Consider the following 15,758-nt stretch of genomic DNA (forward strand, 5'->3'; position numbering starts at 1 on the left):
ACTACCAATGTGTTTCAGTGTAAACTCACTTCATCCACTACCAATGTGTTTCAGTGTAAACTCACTTCATCCACTACCAATGTGTTTCAGTGTAAACTCACTTCATTCACTACCAATGTGTTTCAGTGTAAACTCACTTCATCCACTACCAATGTGTTTCAGTGTAAACTCACTTCATTCACTACCAATGTGTTTCAGTGTAAACTCACTTCATCCACTACCAATGTGTTTCAGTGTAAACTCACTTCATCCACTACCAATGTGTTTCAGTGTAAACTCACTTCATCCACTACCAATGTGTTTCAGTGTAAACTCACTTCATCCACTACCAATATGTTTCAGTGTAAACTCACTTCATCCACTACCAATGTGTTTCAGTGTAAACTCACTTCATCCACTACCAATATGTTTCAGTGTAAACTCACTTCATCCACTACCAATGTGTTTCAGTGTAAACTCACTTCATCCACTACCAATGTGTTTCAGTGTAAACTCACTTAATCCACTACCAATGTGTTTCAGTGTAAACTCACTTCATCCACTACCAATGTGTTTCAGTGTAAACTCACTTCATCCACTACCAATGTGTTTCAGTGTAAACTCACTTCATCCACTACCAATATGTTTCAGTGTAAACTCACTTCATCCACTACCAATGTGTTTCAGTGTAAACTCACTTCATCCACTACCAATGTGTTTCAGTGTAAACTCACTTAATCCACTACCAATGTGTTTCAGTGTAAACTCACCCTTTTCCACTACTAATGTGTTTCAGTATGTTCTGGTGGGTTGGAGTCTCCCTGTGGAGATCACGGGGACTGTGATGATGGCCGTCTGGGGTCTGGACGCTGCCGGTGCCACGATGGCTTCAAAGGAATAGCCTGTGATCTGTGTGAACTTAAACACTATGGAACCAATTGTACAGCGTGTAACTGCACAAATCAGGGCCAGTGTGAGGAGGGGATGGAGGGAGATGGGAGCTGCTCCTGTACTGAGGGCTGGACTGGAGACCGCTGCCACCTTAAAATAGGTGAACATTGATTCAGCTTTTATGAAACTACACTTTACATTACATTACATTAAAAAAACATTCCTTATCCATGATACTTCAATGGGTGACGATCCAGACCTGTACTGGGTGGAAGGAATGTTTTGGGGATGTTCAAGTCCCTCCGTCAAGTACCTGATTCCCTTTTTCTTCAAGCTGGGCTGAAGCACCTTTGGGGATATATTTTTGAACTATTACATGGTAATGTGTTATGCCATTTACACAATGCCACAAACAGACAATAAATCCATAATATTATCTTAAATACTACCTTCATGCTTTGTGTGCGTGTAGCAGTATATCGTTGGTAGGTAGCCCAGCGGCTAAGGAGTTGAACCTGTAGCTGAACGATCCCCTGTTCAAATCCCAGGCCAGGTGCTGAAAAAAAGGGGGGGGGAATTGATCTGGTAACTGGAGGGCTATTAAGTTCATATTCTAACAACTATCCCCTACCGTTGGGTGCTTGAGCAAGGTCCTTAACCCTTCACCATGTTCTCCATCCAGGGGCATTGCAGCTTCACCCTGTGCTGCTGTCAACTCTGTGATGTGTCTGTGTGATGTGTCATGTGGTGGGGGGTTAAGAGAGAAGAAGACATTTCTTTGTATCCATAAAGAATATTATAACTATAATATTAACAACAACAATAATATTATAAATGATAATAATAACAATCATTACAATAATAACTACAAAAATAATAACTATAAACATGCATAAAAACAACTATAATAATAATAATAACCATAATAATATGTCATCACAACAAATATAATACCAACAATAACTATATAATACATAGAATAATAATAACAATAAATAATAACAATAATAATAACAATAAATAATAGCAATAATAATAACAATAAATAATAACAATAATAATAACAATAATATTAACAATAATAATAACAATAAATAATAACAATAATAATAACAATAAATAATAACAATAAATAATAACAATAATAATAACAATAAATAATAACAATAATAATAACAATAATAATAACAATAAATAATAACAATAATAATGACAATTAATAATAACAATAAATAATAACAATAAATAATAACAATAATAATAACAATGATAATAACAATAAATAATAACAATAATAATAACTATAACACATATAATAACTATGAAGGGCTATATGTACAAAGGGCTATGTAAATACATTTGATTTGATTTGATTTGAACTATGATAGTACATAATAATACGTATATTATTATAATAATATTACCTAGACTAATATATATATATATATATAATAACTATAACAGTAATAATAACTATAATATATTATAACTATAATAGTAATAATAACTATAATAATACATAATAACTATAATAATACATAATAATAACTATAATAGTAATAATAACAATAATAATACATAATAACTATAATAATACATAATAATAACTATAATAGTAATAATAACTATAATAATAATAACAACTATAATAACAACAACTATAATAACAATAACAAACTATAATAATAACAACTATAATAATAATAACAACTATAATAATAATAACAACTATAATAACAACAACTATAATAACAATAACAAACTATAATAATAACTATAATAATAATAACAACTATAATAATAATAACAACTATAATAATAATAACAACTATAATAACAACTATAATAACAATAACAAACTATAATAATAACAACTATAATAATAATAACAACTATAATAATAATAACAACTATAATAACAACTATAATAATAATAACAACTATAATAATAATAACAACTATAATAATAATAACAACTATAATAACAACTATAATAATAATAACAACTATAATAACAACAACTATAATAATAATAACAACTATAATAACAACTATAATAACAATAACAAACTATAATAATAACAAAGTAGCTATGGACATAAAGTTGTATTGTATGTGTGGGCCCGTGTGTGATAACTTTGTCTACTGTTGTGTCCAATCAGAGAAGAAGCTGGTGTGTTCTCCAGAGTGCCATAGCAACGCTGTGTGTCAGGCCGACAACATCTGTCTCTGTCAGTCACAGTATGTGGGGGACGGCTTGAACTGCACCGGTGGGTTGGAATCATTATTTAACTCATGTATTACCCACAATCCAGTTAGCTAATAGATTAACCCAAAGTATTCATTCTAAATCCACACTCTTGGGGTGGTGCGTCATGAGTAGGGGCCCAGAGTTTTTCCAGACCATGTGACCTGACCAGGGAAAACTCTTTGGCCCTAAACATTTAGCGAGTCTTGGGATGCGTCCCAAATGGTACCCTATTTCCGATATTGTGCACTTATTTTGAGTAGTGCACAATATAGGGAACAGGGTGATATTTTAGATGAAGACCCAATGTAGTTTGTTAGTCACTACGGAAACTGTGTGCACTAATTAGGTAATAGGGTGCCATTTGAGAAATCTCCTCCAGCTCCTGGTCTGTTATATTATTCTCTGTGTCTCCTCCAGCTCCTGATCTGTGTGCGGAGTACAACGGGGGCTGCCACCAGCATGCAGCCTGTCTCCAGACAGACCTGCAGGTCAACTGTACATGTCTGTCTGGCTACGAGGGTGACGGCTCTGTCTGCTCACCTATCAACAGGTGTGTCACAGAGACCAACGGAGGATGCAGTGACTTCGCTACTTGCCTGTTCACAGGGCCTGTGAGTGGTGGCTTCATATTCATGTTTTTCTGGCGCTTTCTCAATTGTCTTTCCTTCCTGTTGAATGCAGAACGAGGGAGCGCTCGGTTTGTTATTTTGTAAAGTTATGAAAGTCTCTGAAAAAGTGTTCAAGTGAAAAAGTTTGGTTAGTAGCTAGCTACCGTTTGGATCCTGCGACGTGGTTGGCATCAGTTGCTGGGACTGCTACTATCGGTCCAGTGATCCTGACGGCCAAGGCCAGGTCTGTGGGGCTGTTAGGAGTAGAAGCTAGCCTAGCTGCTAGCTAGTTGCCTATCAAGCTAGAAGGGTTTCATTAAGGGCTTGAACGCAGCCCGCGACACGGTTAGCCATTGTGTCTAGATCCATGCTGTTTGTTGCTGCTTCCATCTTCCCTCTGACATGCTCTGTCTGGAACTGAGAGGAGTAACAGTATAACCTGTCCTGTCTGGAACTGAGAGGAGTAACAGTATAACCTGTCCTGTCTGGAACTAAGAGGAGTAACAGTATAACCTGTCCTGTCTGGAACTGAGAGGAGTAACAGTATAACCTGTCCTGTCTGGAACTGAGAGGAGTAACAGTATAACCTGTCCTGTCTGGAACTGAGAGGAGTAACAGTATAACCTGTCCTGTCTGGAACTGAGAGGAGTAACAGTGTAACCTGTCTGGAACTGAGAGGAGTAACAGTATAACCTGTCCTGTCTGGAACTGAGAGGAGTAACAGTATAACCTGTCCTGTCTGGAACTGAGAGGAGTAACAGTGTAACCTGTCTGGAACTGAGAGGAGTAACAGTATAACCTGTCCTGTCTGGAACTGAGAGGAGTAACAGTATAACCTGTCCTGTCTGGAACTAAGAGGAGTAACAGTATAACCTGTCCTGTCTGGAACTGAGAGGAGTAACAGTATAACCTGTCCTGTCTGGAACTGAGAGGAGTAACAGTATAACCTGTCCTGTCTGGAACTGAGAGGAGTAACAGTATAACCTGTCCTGTCTGGAACTGAGAGGAGTAACAGTGTAACCTGTCTGGAACTGAGAGGAGTAACAGTATAACCTGTCCTGTCTGGAAGTGAGAGGAGTAACAGTATAACCTGTCCTGTCTGGAACTGAGAGGAGTAACAGTGTAACCTGTCTGGAACTGAGAGGAGTAACAGTATAACCTGTCCTGTCTGGAAGTGAGAGGAGTAACAGTATAACCTGTCCTGTCTGGAACTGAGAGGAGTAACAGTATAACCTGTCCTGTCTGAAACTGAGAGGAGTAACAGCATAACCTGTCCTGTCTGGAACTGAGAGGAGTAACAGTATAACCTGTCCTGTCTGGAACTGAGAGGAGTAACAGTATAACCTGTCCTGTCTGGAACTGAGAGGAGTAACAGTATAACCTGTCCTGTCTGGAACTGAGAGGAGTAACTGTATAACCTGTCCTGTCTGGAACTGAGAGGAGTAACAGTATAACCTGTCCTGTCTGGAACTGAGAAGAGTAACCTGTCCTGTCTGGAACTGAGAGGAGTAACCTGTCCTGTCTGGAACTGAGAGGAGTAACCTGTCCTGTCTGGAACTGAGAGGAGTAACCTGTCCTGTCTGGAACTGAGAGGAGTAACCTGTCCTGTCTGGAACTGAGAGGAGTAACCTGTCCTGTCTGGAACTGAGAGGAGTAACCTGTCCTGTCTGGAACTGAGAGGAGTAACAGCATGACCTGTCCTGTCTGGAACTGAGACGAGTAACAGCATAAGCTGTCCTGTCTGGAACTGAGAGGAGTAACAGTATAACCTGTCCTGTCTGGAACTGAGAGGAGTGACAGTATAACCTGTTCTGTCTGGAACTGAGAGGAGTAACAGTATAACCTGTCCTGTCTGGAACTGAGAGGAGTAACAGTATAACCTGTCCTGTCTGGAACTGAGAGGAGTAACAGTATGACCTGTATAACCCAGGAGTACCGTTGAGGACAGTGGTGTCTTTCTATCACAGTTCTTCTAAACAAATAAAATAGTTCTAAAAGTTGTTACAACAAGAAAATAAATACAAATGTTTTGTCCAATTACTGGTGGAGTCAACTAATAAAAGAATGGACGACCTGACCAGAGAGGTCCAGTACCTGAAGAACAGTTTGCAGTTCTCCCAGGTTCAGCTCGGTGAGGTGAAATAGGAGAACGGCAAGATGACAGTAATCTGTAAGTCATTGAGAGAGGTCATCAGTTCTGTGTGTGAATCCATTATAACAATGACTGAGGAATCAGATTATCTCCAGGGATAATCAAGACGGAACAATTCGGTTATGGATGAAATTTCAGAATCTCCACGAGACCTTGACGGAGTCTGAGGACAAAGTGAGGAAAATGAACTAAGAAATTGAAGATGGACCACAGGAAGATTGAGGTAGAGCGCACCCACAGGATTGGAAAACCCACCACCGGCCCGGGTGACAGGCCCAGGCCGACAGTGATCAGATGTCTGATGTTCAAGGACAAGGTAGTTGGTCTGGAAAGAGCAAGATCTTGAGAGGAACATTTATCTTCCTCAACGAGGACTATCCTGAAGCTGTGTGCCAGAAGAGGAAAGAACTGATCCCAGCCATGAAAGCTGCCAGAGCGCGTGGGGAAATTGTGTACATCCCCTACGACAGACTCATTGTCCACCCTCCCTCCTGGAAGGGATGAGAGAGCCAAGTCTATGGGTTTGTAGCTTCAACCCCACAGCACACACCAACTAATTAATGGACTGCTGAATGTATATATTTTCTCTTGCTTCGTTTTCTCTTTTCCATGTGTCTCTGATCAGCTACCCAGGAAATGACTGAAAATAGCCCATATTAATATATGTAGTCTTAGAAATAAGGTTCATGAAATCAATAACTTGTTAACATCAGATAACATTTATATATTAGCCATTTCTGAGACTCACTTAGATAATTCATTTGATGATACAGCAGCAGCAATACAAGGATATAACATCTACAGAAGAGACAGGAATGCTTATGGGGGAGGTGTTGCTGTATATATTCAGAGCCATATCCCTGTAATGCTTAGATAAGATCTCATGTCAAGTGTTATTGAAGTGTTGTGGTTGCAGGTTTCCGGCTGTATGTAAAAACACAAACAACTTTCTGGGCTAATAATGTAAGAAATAACACACAAAAAAAATACTTTCAAAGTTGCTTAGGAGCTGAAAGCAGAGCTGCCATGTCTGTCGGCACCATCTTGTAGAAAGACAAATTCAACTCCATCTTTCATCCAATCAGATGTCTTATTCATCACAAAACCATTTAATGTTTCCAATTATTTGATTGATTACTTCATTGGCAAAGCGGGAAAATGTAGGCAGGAAATGCCACACACGAACAGTGAGCCATCGTGCATAAAAAAAGTTTGAATTTTGTAAAGTTAGTGGGAGAGGTGGAGAAATTTTTGTTATCGAGCAATAATGACAAACCTGGCTTTGACAAATTAGATGGAAAGCTACTGAGGATGGTAGCTGACTCTATAGCCACTAATATCTGTCATATCTTTAATCTGAGCCTAGAGGAAAGTGTTTGTCCTCAGACCTGGAGGGAAGCCAAAGCCATTCCGATACCCAAAAGTGATAAAGCGGCCTTTACTGGTTCTAACAGCAGACCTATCAGCTTGCTGCCAGCTCTTAGGAAACTGTTGGAAAGAAATGTGTTTGACCAAATACAATGCTATTTCTCTGTAAACAGATTGACACTTTCAGCATGCTTATAGAGAAGGGCACTCAGCATGTACTGCACTGACACAAACGACTGATGATTGGTTGAAGGAAATTGATAATAAGAAGATTGTGGGAGCTGTACTGTTAGATTTCAGTGCAGCCTTTGATATTATTGACCATAACCTGTTGAGAAAAAACTAAGAGCATTGTATGTGATACAAATCATTCCCTAAGCTCTAGCCCTCCGCTGAATCTGGTAATGAATGGTGTGGCTGTTGAACAAGTTGAGGAAACTAAATTACTTGGTGATATCTTAGATTGTAAACTGTCACGGTCAAAACATTTTTTAAATTTTCTTTAACCTTTATTTAACCAGGAAGGGCTCATTGAGATTTGAAATCTTATCTTGATTATTGTCCAGTCATATGGTCAAGTTCTGCTAAGAAAGACTGCAGCTGGCCCAGAACAGAGCGCCACGTCTTGCTCTTCATTGTAATCAGAGGACTAATATAAATATTATGCATACCAGTCTCTCATTGGCTAAGAGTTGAAGAAAGACCGACTGTGACACTTCTTGTCTTTATAAGAACATTTAATGTGTTGGAAATTCAAAATTATTTGCATAGTCAACTTACTCACAGCTCTGACACACACACTCACCCCATCAGACATGCCACCAGGGGTCTTTTCATAGTCCCCAAATCCAGAATAAATTCAAGAAAGCGTACAGTATTATAAAGAGCTATTATTACATGAATAATCCCATCATATTGCTCAAATAAACAGCAAACCTGGTTTCAAAAAACAGATAAAGCAACACCTCACGGCACAACGCCTCTCCCCTGTTTGACCTAGAGATTGTGTGTGTATGTATTGATACTGTAATGTTATGTGAGATGCTTTTAAATGTATATGTAGTTCTGTCCTTGAGCTGTTCTTGTCTATTAACGTTCTGTATTATGTCATGTTGTGTGTGGACCCCAGGAAGAGTAGCTGCTGCTCATAAAACCCCTAACACCTGATTCCTTGCGTCCTATCCCCTCACTTCTTTCTCAAAATGCGTTGGAGGCGAAAGTCCAAGGTTGGTCTCCTCCGGTACATTTTGAGATCTAGTTATCCTTGTTTTTAGTAATATCCTGATGTGTTTTATTCCATCAGAATGAGCGTCAGTGCGAGTGTCTTGATGGGTACGTGGGGAACGGGCTCCAGTGTCTGGAGAAGGTGGTTCCACCCGTCGACCGCTGTCTGGAGGAGAACGGAGGATGTCACCCCCAGGCCACGTGCAAGGACCTGCACTACCACAGTAAGAACTGACCTAAGACCTGCACTACCACAGTAAGAACTGACCTAAGACCTGCACTACCACAGTAAGAACTGACCTAAGACCTGCACTACCACACTAAGAACTGACCTAAGACCTGCACTACCACACTAAGAACTGACCTAAGACCTGTTTTTCATGGTTCGGGCTAGGCCCCTTAGTTCCAGTGAAGGGAAATCTTTTAACACTACAGCATACGATGACATTCAAGAGGATTCTGTGCTTCCAACTTTGTGGCAACAGTTTGGGGACGGCCCTTTCTTGTTTCAGCAGGACAATGCCATTGTGCACAAAGCAAGGTCCATACAGAAATGGTTTGTTGAGACCCGAGTGGAAAAACTTGACTGACCTGCACAGAGACCTGACCTCAAGCCGAATGCGAGCCAGGCCTAATCGCCCAACATCAGTGCCCGACCTCACTAATGCTCGTGGCTAAATGGAAGCAAGTCCCCGCAGCAATGTTCCAACATCTAGTGGAAAGCCTTCCCAGAAGAGTGGAGTACATGACCATCTCCATGATGGAATGAGATGTTGGACAAGCAGGTGTCCACATACTTATATAGTGTATATACAGTTGAAGTCGGAAGTTTACATACACTTAGGTTGGAGTCACTAAAACTTGTTTTTCAACCACTCCACAAATGTCTTGGTAACAAACTATAGTTTTGGCAAGTCGGTTAGGACATCTACTTTGTGCATGACACAAGTCATTTTTCCAACAATTGTTTACAGACAGATTATTTCACTTATATTTCACTGTATCACAATTCCAGTGGGTCAGAAGTTTACAGACACTAAGTTGACTGGGCCTTCAAACAGCTTGGAACATTCCAGAAAATTATGTCATGGCGTTAGAAGCTTCTGATTAGCTAATTGACCTCATTTTAGTCAATTGGAGGTGTACCTGTGGATGTATTTCAAGGACTACCTTCCAAACTTAGTGCCTCTTTGCTTGACATCATGGGAAAATCAAAAGAAATCAGCCAAGACCTCAGAAGACAATTGTAGACCTCCACAAGTCTGGTTCATCCTTGGGAACAATTTCCAAATGCCTGAAGGTATCACATCTGTACAAACAATAGTACGAAAGTATAAACACCATGGGACCATGCAGCCGTCATAACACTCAGGAAGGGGACGCTTTCTGTCTCCTAGAGATGAACATACTTTGGTGCAAAAAGTGCAAATCAATCCCAGAACATCAGCAAAGGACATTGAGAAGATGCTGGAGGAAACAGGTACAAAAGTATCTATATACACAGTAAAACGAGTCCTATATCGACATTACCTGAAAGGCCGCTCAGCAAGGAAGAAGCCACTGCTCCAAAACCGCCATAAAAAAGCCAGACTACGGTTTGAAACTGCACATGGGGACAAAGATCGTACTTTTTGGAGAAATGTCCTCTGGTCTGATGAAACAATAATAGAACTGTTTGGCCATATTGACCATCGTTATGTTAGGAGGAAAAAGAGGGAGGCTTGCAAGCCGGAGAACACCATCCCAACCGTGAAGCACGGGGGTGGCAGCATCAGGTTGTGGGGGTGCTTATCTGCAGGAGGGACTGGTGCACTTCACAAAATAGATGGCGACATGAGGTTGGAAATTATGTGGATATATTGAAGCAACATCTCAAGACATCAGTCAGGAAGTTAAAGCTTGGTCGCAAATGGGTCTTCCAAATGGACAATGACCCCAAGCACACTTCCAAAGTTGTGGCAAAATGGCTTAAGGACAACAGAGTCAAGGTATTGGAGTGGCCATCACAAAGCCCTGACCTCAATCCCATAGAAAATTTGTGGGCAGAACTGAAAAAGCGTGTGCGAGCAAGGAGGCCTACAAACATGACTCAGTTACACCAGCTCTGTCAGGAGGAATGGGCCAAAATTCACCCAAATTATTGTGGGAAGCTTGTGGAAGGCTACCCAAAATGTTTGACCCAAGTTAAACAATTTAAAGGCAATGCTACCAAATACTAATTGAGTGTATGTAAACTTCTGACCCACTGGGAATGTGATGAAATAAATCAAAGCTGAAATAAATCATTCTCTATACTATTATTCTGACATTTCACATTCTTAAAATAAAGTGGTGATCATAACTGACCTAAAACAGGGAGTTTTTGCTAGGATTAAATGTCAGGAATTGTGAAAAAAGGAGTTTAAATGTATGTAGTTTAAATGTGTATGTAAACTTCCGACTTCAACTGTATACACACACACACACACAGTACAAGTTTGGACACACCTACTCATTCAAGCATTTTTCTTTATTTTTTACAATTTTATACATTGTACAATAATAGTGAATACATCACATCTATGAAATAACACATATGGAATCATGTAGTAACCAAAAGTGTTAAATATAAATATTTTTGATTTTAAATTTGAGATTCTTCAAAGTAGCCACCCTTTGCCTTGATAACAGCTTTGCACACTCTTGGTAATCTCTCAACCAGCTTCATGGGGTAGTCACCGGGAATGCATTTCAATTAACAGGTGTGCCTTTTTAAAAGTTAATTTGTGGAATTTCTTTCCTTCTTAATGCATTTGAGCCAATCAGTTGTGTTGTGACAAAGTAGGGGTGGCATACAGAAGATGGTCTTTTAGCAATTAGGGCTAAGTCCATATCATGGAAAGAACAGCTCAAATAAGCACAGAAAAACGACAGTACATCATTACTTTAAGACATGAAGGTCAGTCAATCCGGAAAACGTGAAGAACTTTGAAAGTTTCTTCAAGAGTAGTCGCAAAAACCATCAAGTGTTATGATGAAACTGGCTCCCATGAGGACTACCACAGGAAAGGAAGACCCAGAGTTACCTCTGCTGCAGAGGATAAGTTCATTAGAGTTACCAGCCTCAGAAATTGCAGCCCAAATAAATGCTTCAGAATTCAAGTAACAGACACATCTCAACATCAACTGTTCAAAGGAGACTGTGTGAATCAGGCCTTCATGGCCCTGCATGTCCCCAGGCACCCTCATTTGTTGACTTCTGTGTTCGAAAAAGCCTTGGTTTCATGCATGTCAACATCAGAAGCCTCCTCCCTAAGTTTGTCTTACTCACTGCTTTAGCACACTCTGCTAACCCTGATGTCCTTGCTGTGTCTGAATCCTGGCTCAGGAAGGCCACCAAAAACTCAGAGATTTCCATACCCAACTATAACATCTTCCGTCAAGATAGAACTGCCAAAGGGGGAGGAGTTGCAGTTTACTGCAGAGATGGCCTGCAAAGTAATGTCATACTTTCCAGGTCCATACCCAAACAGTTCGAACTACTAATTTTGAAAATTACTCTCTCCAGAAATAAGTCTCTCACGGTTGCCGCCTGCTACCGACCCCCCTCAGCTCCCAGCTGTGCCCTGGACACCATTTGTGAATTGATCGCCCCCCATCTAGCTTCAGAGTTTGTTCTGTTAGGTGACCTAAACTGGGATATGCTTAACACCCCGCCAGTCCTACAATCTAAGCTAGATGCCCTCAATCTCACACAAATCATCAAGGAACCCACCAGGTACAACCCTAACTCTGTAAACAAGGGCACCCTCATAGACGTCATCCTGACCAACTGGCCCTCCAAATACACCTCCGCTGTCTTCAACCAGGATCTCAGCGATCACTGCCTCATTGCCTGTATCCGCTACGGAGCCGCAGTCAAACGACCACCCCTCATCACTGTCAAACGCTCCCTAAAACACTTCTGTGAGCAGGCCTTTCTAATCGACCTGGCCCGGGTATCCTGGAAGGACATTGACCTCATCCCGTCAGTTGAGGATGCCTGGTCATTCTTTAAAAGTAACTTCCTCACCATTTTAGATAAGCATGCTCCGTTCAAAAAATGCAGAACTAAGAACAGATACAGCCCTTGGTTCACCCCAGACCTGACTGCCCTCGACCAGCACAAAAACATCCTGTGGCGGACTGCAATAGCATCGAATAGTCCCCGTGATATGCAACTGTTCAGGGAAGTCCGGAACCAATACACGCAGTCAGTCAGGAAAGCTAAGGCCAGCTTCTTCAGGCAGAAGTTTGCATCCTGTAGCTCCAACTCCAAAAAGTTCTGGGACACTGTGAAGTCCATGGAGAACAAGAGCACCTCCTCCCAGCTGCCCACTGCACTGAGGCTAGGTAACACGGTCACCACTGATAAATCCATGATTATCGAAAACTTCAATAAGCATTTCTCAACGGCTGGCCATGCCTTCCGCCTGGCTACTTCAACCTCGGCCAACAGCTCCGCCCCCCCCGCAGCTCCTCGCCCAAGCCTCTCCAGGTTCTCCTTTACCCAAATCCAGATAGCAGATGTTCTGAAAGAGCTGCAAAACCTGGACCCGTACAAATCAGCTGGGCTTGACAATCTGGACCCTCTATTTCTGAAACTATCTGCCACCATTGTCGCAACCCCTATTACCAGCCTGTTCAACCTCTCTTTCATCTCGTCTGAGATCCCCAAGGATTGGAAAGCTGCCGCAGTCATCCCCCTCTTCAAAGGGGGAGACACCCTGGACCCAAACTGTTACAGACCTATATCCATCCTGCCCTGCCTATCTAAGGTCTTCGAAAGCCAAGTCAACAAACAAGTCACTGACCATCTCGAATCCCACCGTACCTTCTCCGCTGTGCAATCTGGTTTCCGAGCCGGTCATGGGTGCACCTCAGCCACACTCAAGGTACTAAACGACATCATAACCGCCATCGATAAAAGACAGTACTGTGCAGCCGTCTTCATCGACCTCGCCAAGGCTTTCGACTCTGTCAATCACCATATTCTTATCGGCAGACTCAGTAGCCTCGGTTTTTCGGATGACTGCCTTGCCTGGTTCACCAATTACTTTGCAGACAGAGTTCAGTGTGTCAAATCGGAGGGCATGCTGTCCGGTCCTCTGGCAGTCTCTATGGGGGTGCCACAGGGTTCAATTCTCGGGCCGACTCTTTTCTCTGTGTATATCAATGATGTTGCTCTTGCTGCGGGCGATTCCCTGATCCACCTCTACGCAGACGACACCATTCTATATACTTTCGGCCCGTCTTTGGACACTGTGCTATCTAACCTCCAAACAAGCTTCAATGCCATACAACACTCCTTCCGTGGCCTCCAACTGCTCTTAAACGCTAGTAAAACCAAATGCATGCTTTTCAACCGGTCGCTGCCTGCACCTGCATGCCCGACTAGCATCACCACCCTGGATGGTTCCGACCTAGAATATGTGGACGTCTATAAGTACCTAGGTGTCTGGCTAGACTGCAAACTCTCCTTCCAGACTCATATCAAACATCTCCAATCGAAAATCAAATCAAGAGTCGGCTTTCTATTCCGCAACAAAGCCTCCTTCACTCAAGCCGCCAAGCTTACCCTAGTAAAACTGACTATCCTACCGATCCTCGACTTCGGCGATGTCATCTACAAAATGGCTTCCAACACTCTACTCAGCAAACTGGATGCAGTCTATCACAGTGCCATCCGTTTTGTCACTAAAGCACCTTATACTACCCACCACTGCGACTTGTATGCTATAGTCGGCTGGCCCTCGCTACATATTCGTCGCCAGACCCACTGGCTCCAGGTCATCTACAAGTCTATGCTAGGTAAAGCTCCGCCTTATCTCAGCTCACTGGTCACGATGGCAACACCCATCCGTAGCACGCGCTCCAGCAGGTGTATCTCACTGATCATCCCTAAAGCCAACACCTCATTTGGCCGCCTTTCGTTCCAGTACTCTGCTGCCTGTGACTGGAACGAATTGCAAAAATCGCTGAAGTTGGAGACTTTTATCTCCCTCACCAACTTCAAACATCAGCTATCTGAGCAGCTAACCGATCGCTGCAGCTGTACATAGTCTATTGGTAAATAGCCCACCCTTTTCACCTACCTCATCCCCGTACTGTTTCTATTTATTTACTTTTCTGCTCTTCTGCACACCAATATCTCTACCTGTACATGACCATCTGATCTTTTATCACTCCAGTGTTAATCTGCAAAATTGTAATTATTTGCCTACCTCCTCATGCCTTTTGCACACATTGTATATAGACCCCCCCTTCGTTTTCTACTGTGTTATTGACTTGTTAATTGTTTACTCCATGTGTAACTCTTTGTTGTATGCTCACACTGCTATGCTTTATCTTGGCCAGGTCGCAGTTGCAAATGAGAACTTGTTCTCAACTAGCCTACCTGGTTAAATAAAGGTGAAATAAAAAAAAATAAAAATAAAAAATTGCTGCAAGAAACCACTACTAAAAGGATACCAATAAAAATAAGAGACTTGCTTGAACAAGAAACACAAGCAATGGACATTAGACCGGTGGAAATCAGTCCTTTGGTCTGATGAGTCCAAATGTGAGATTTTTGGTTCCAACCGCCATGCCTTTGTGAGACGCAGAGTAGGTCAACTGATGATCTCTGCATGTGTGGTTCCCACTGTGAAGCATGGAGGAGGTGGTGTGATTGTGTGGAGGTGCTTTGCAGGTGACACGGTCAGTGATTTATTTAGAATTCAAGGCACACTTAACCAACATGGCTACCACAGCATTCTGCAGCGATACACCATCCCATCTGGTTTGCGCTTAGTGGGACTATCATTTGTTTTTCAACAGAACAATGACCCAACACACCTCCAGGCTCGGTAAGGGCTATATGACCAAGAAGGAGAGTGATGGAGTGCTGCATCAGATGACCTGGCCTCCACAATCACCCGACCTCAACCCAATTGAGATGTTTTGGGATGAGTTGGACCACAGAGTGAATAAAAAGCATATGTGCGAACTCATTCAAGACTGTTGGAAAAACATTCCAGGTGATGCTGGTTGAAAGAATGCAAAGCTACTTTGAAGAATCTAAAAAATATTTTGATTTGTTTAACACTTTTTTTGGTTATTACATGATTCCATATGAGTTATTTAATAGTTTTGATGTTTTCACTAGTATTGTACAATGTATAAAACAATTTTAAAAAAATAGAAAACCCCTTGATTGAGTAGATGTATCCAAACTTTTGACTGGTACTGTACTACATACATTTTTTACACACACACAGACAGAGAC

At 41.5% G+C, this 15,758-nt stretch overlaps 1 protein-coding gene across 3 annotated transcripts in view; it reads left to right on the forward strand.

The window, feature by feature from the left end:
* Positions 1–15,758, forward strand: part of stab1 (stabilin 1) — a 177,534-nt gene that overhangs the window by 135,111 nt on the left and 26,665 nt on the right. For all 3 annotated transcript variants that reach the window (XM_031837524.1, XM_031836604.1, XM_031837078.1), the window contains exons 57-60: positions 776–1,030; positions 3,033–3,140; positions 3,539–3,732; positions 8,553–8,697. In XM_031837524.1, coding sequence (XP_031693384.1) covers positions 776–1,030; positions 3,033–3,140; positions 3,539–3,732; positions 8,553–8,697 — 702 coding nt within the window. The remainder of the gene's footprint in view (positions 1–775; positions 1,031–3,032; positions 3,141–3,538; positions 3,733–8,552; positions 8,698–15,758) is intronic.

This window comes from Oncorhynchus kisutch, linkage group LG1 (genome assembly GCF_002021735.2).
Source record: "Oncorhynchus kisutch isolate 150728-3 linkage group LG1, Okis_V2, whole genome shotgun sequence".
NCBI lineage: Eukaryota > Metazoa > Chordata > Actinopteri > Salmoniformes > Salmonidae > Oncorhynchus > Oncorhynchus kisutch.